At 60.2% G+C, this 1,290-nt stretch overlaps 1 protein-coding gene across 1 annotated transcript; it reads left to right on the plus strand.

The window, feature by feature from the left end:
* Positions 1 to 256: 256 nt before the first annotated feature.
* LOC114896535 (H(+)/Cl(-) exchange transporter 4-like) lies at positions 257 to 655 on the plus strand (the record flags this gene model as incomplete). Its single annotated transcript, XM_029224601.1, has 1 exon — positions 257 to 655. A coding segment is annotated over one exon (399 nt), but the record flags the coding sequence as incomplete, so codon positions are not given.
* Between the last annotated feature and the right edge of the window lie 635 nt (positions 656 to 1,290).

The following is a 1,290-nucleotide window of genomic DNA, read 5'->3' on the forward strand; positions in this document are numbered from 1 at the left end:
CCTGGGTGAATAGACAACTCGCTGTCCCTCATGGGAGAAAAGCCCCTCAGGGAGATGTGACTTACGGCTCCTGATGCAAGGCTGTGTTTACCGAGCCTGGCCTCTGTCCCAGAGGTCCGAGCCTGGGCGCCGTGTTGGACTGTCTCAGTAGAACAGGTGCCAGGAGGGTAGAGCCGGCTTCTTGGTTTCCACAGTTCATGTCCTCTTGCGGGCGTGGAGTCGAGTCCTGCAATTTCATTCCTCCCTTTGGTTGCAGGTGGAGTTACCAGGATGACGGTGTCGTTGGTGGTCATCATGTTTGAATTGACGGGTGGTCTCGAGTACATCGTGCCCCTGATGGCGGCAGCCGTGACCAGCAAGTGGGTGGCTGATGCCTTTGGGAAGGAAGGCATCTACGAGGCCCACATCCACTTAAATGGGTACCCGTTCCTGGACGTGAAGGACGAGTTCACCCACCGCACGCTGGCCACCGACGTCATGCGGCCAAGGCGGGGGGAGCCGCCGCTGTCCGTGCTCACCCAGGGCAGCATGACCGTCGAGGACGTGGAGACGCTCATCAAGGAGACCGACTACAACGGCTTCCCCGTGGTCGTCTCCAGGGACTCGGAGCGCCTCATCGGGTTCGCCCAGAGGAGGGAGCTGATTCCTGCCATAAGTGAGTAAAGCAGGGAGGCTCACATTTCACGGAGACGAATGGCACCTCTGTGCCCCGACATTCTCAAAGAGGTTCGACGGAGTGCACGAGGGTCGGAGGGCTTCAGCCCAGGGTCTCTCACGCTTTAATGCTTATTCGTTTCACCTGGGAGTCTGGCCAGAATGCCGTAGGTCTGGGGGTGGGACCCGAGACTCTGCATTTCTCCCGAGCTCCCTCTCAATGCTGCTGCTGCTGCCCCCAAGTCACACCGTGAGGGACAGTGTCTTGTCAGAGGCAATTCTTGGCTGGACACCGACCACCACATTTGCAAGCAGCCCCCTGGGCCGCTCCCGCTAGGACACACGCGCTCCGCCTTTTAGGGACTTACTGGGCCAAGCTCAGCAGGAAGCGGTAGGAGAGCTTGGGCTGGCCGGGCCAGCTGCTCGCAGAGACAGACTTCCAGGCAGGCTGACCGACTCAGATGCTGAGCCCTTTGCCTCAGACGCCTCCCTCGGCGCCGCTCAAGCCCTTCACTTCGCCACGATGTCCGGTGCCATTAGTTAGAGACCCACGTGGGTGCAGTCAGTTCCGTGGGATGCTTTTCCTCCTCGTGCGCTAACTGGATCAGCTGGGCTGAGGGGCAGGCTGTTGAGTTG

Source organism: Monodon monoceros, unplaced genomic scaffold, assembly GCF_005190385.1.
Source record: "Monodon monoceros isolate NGI ecotype Baffin Bay Population unplaced genomic scaffold, NGI_Narwhal_1 Contig2415_ctg1, whole genome shotgun sequence".
Lineage (NCBI taxonomy): Eukaryota > Metazoa > Chordata > Mammalia > Artiodactyla > Monodontidae > Monodon > Monodon monoceros.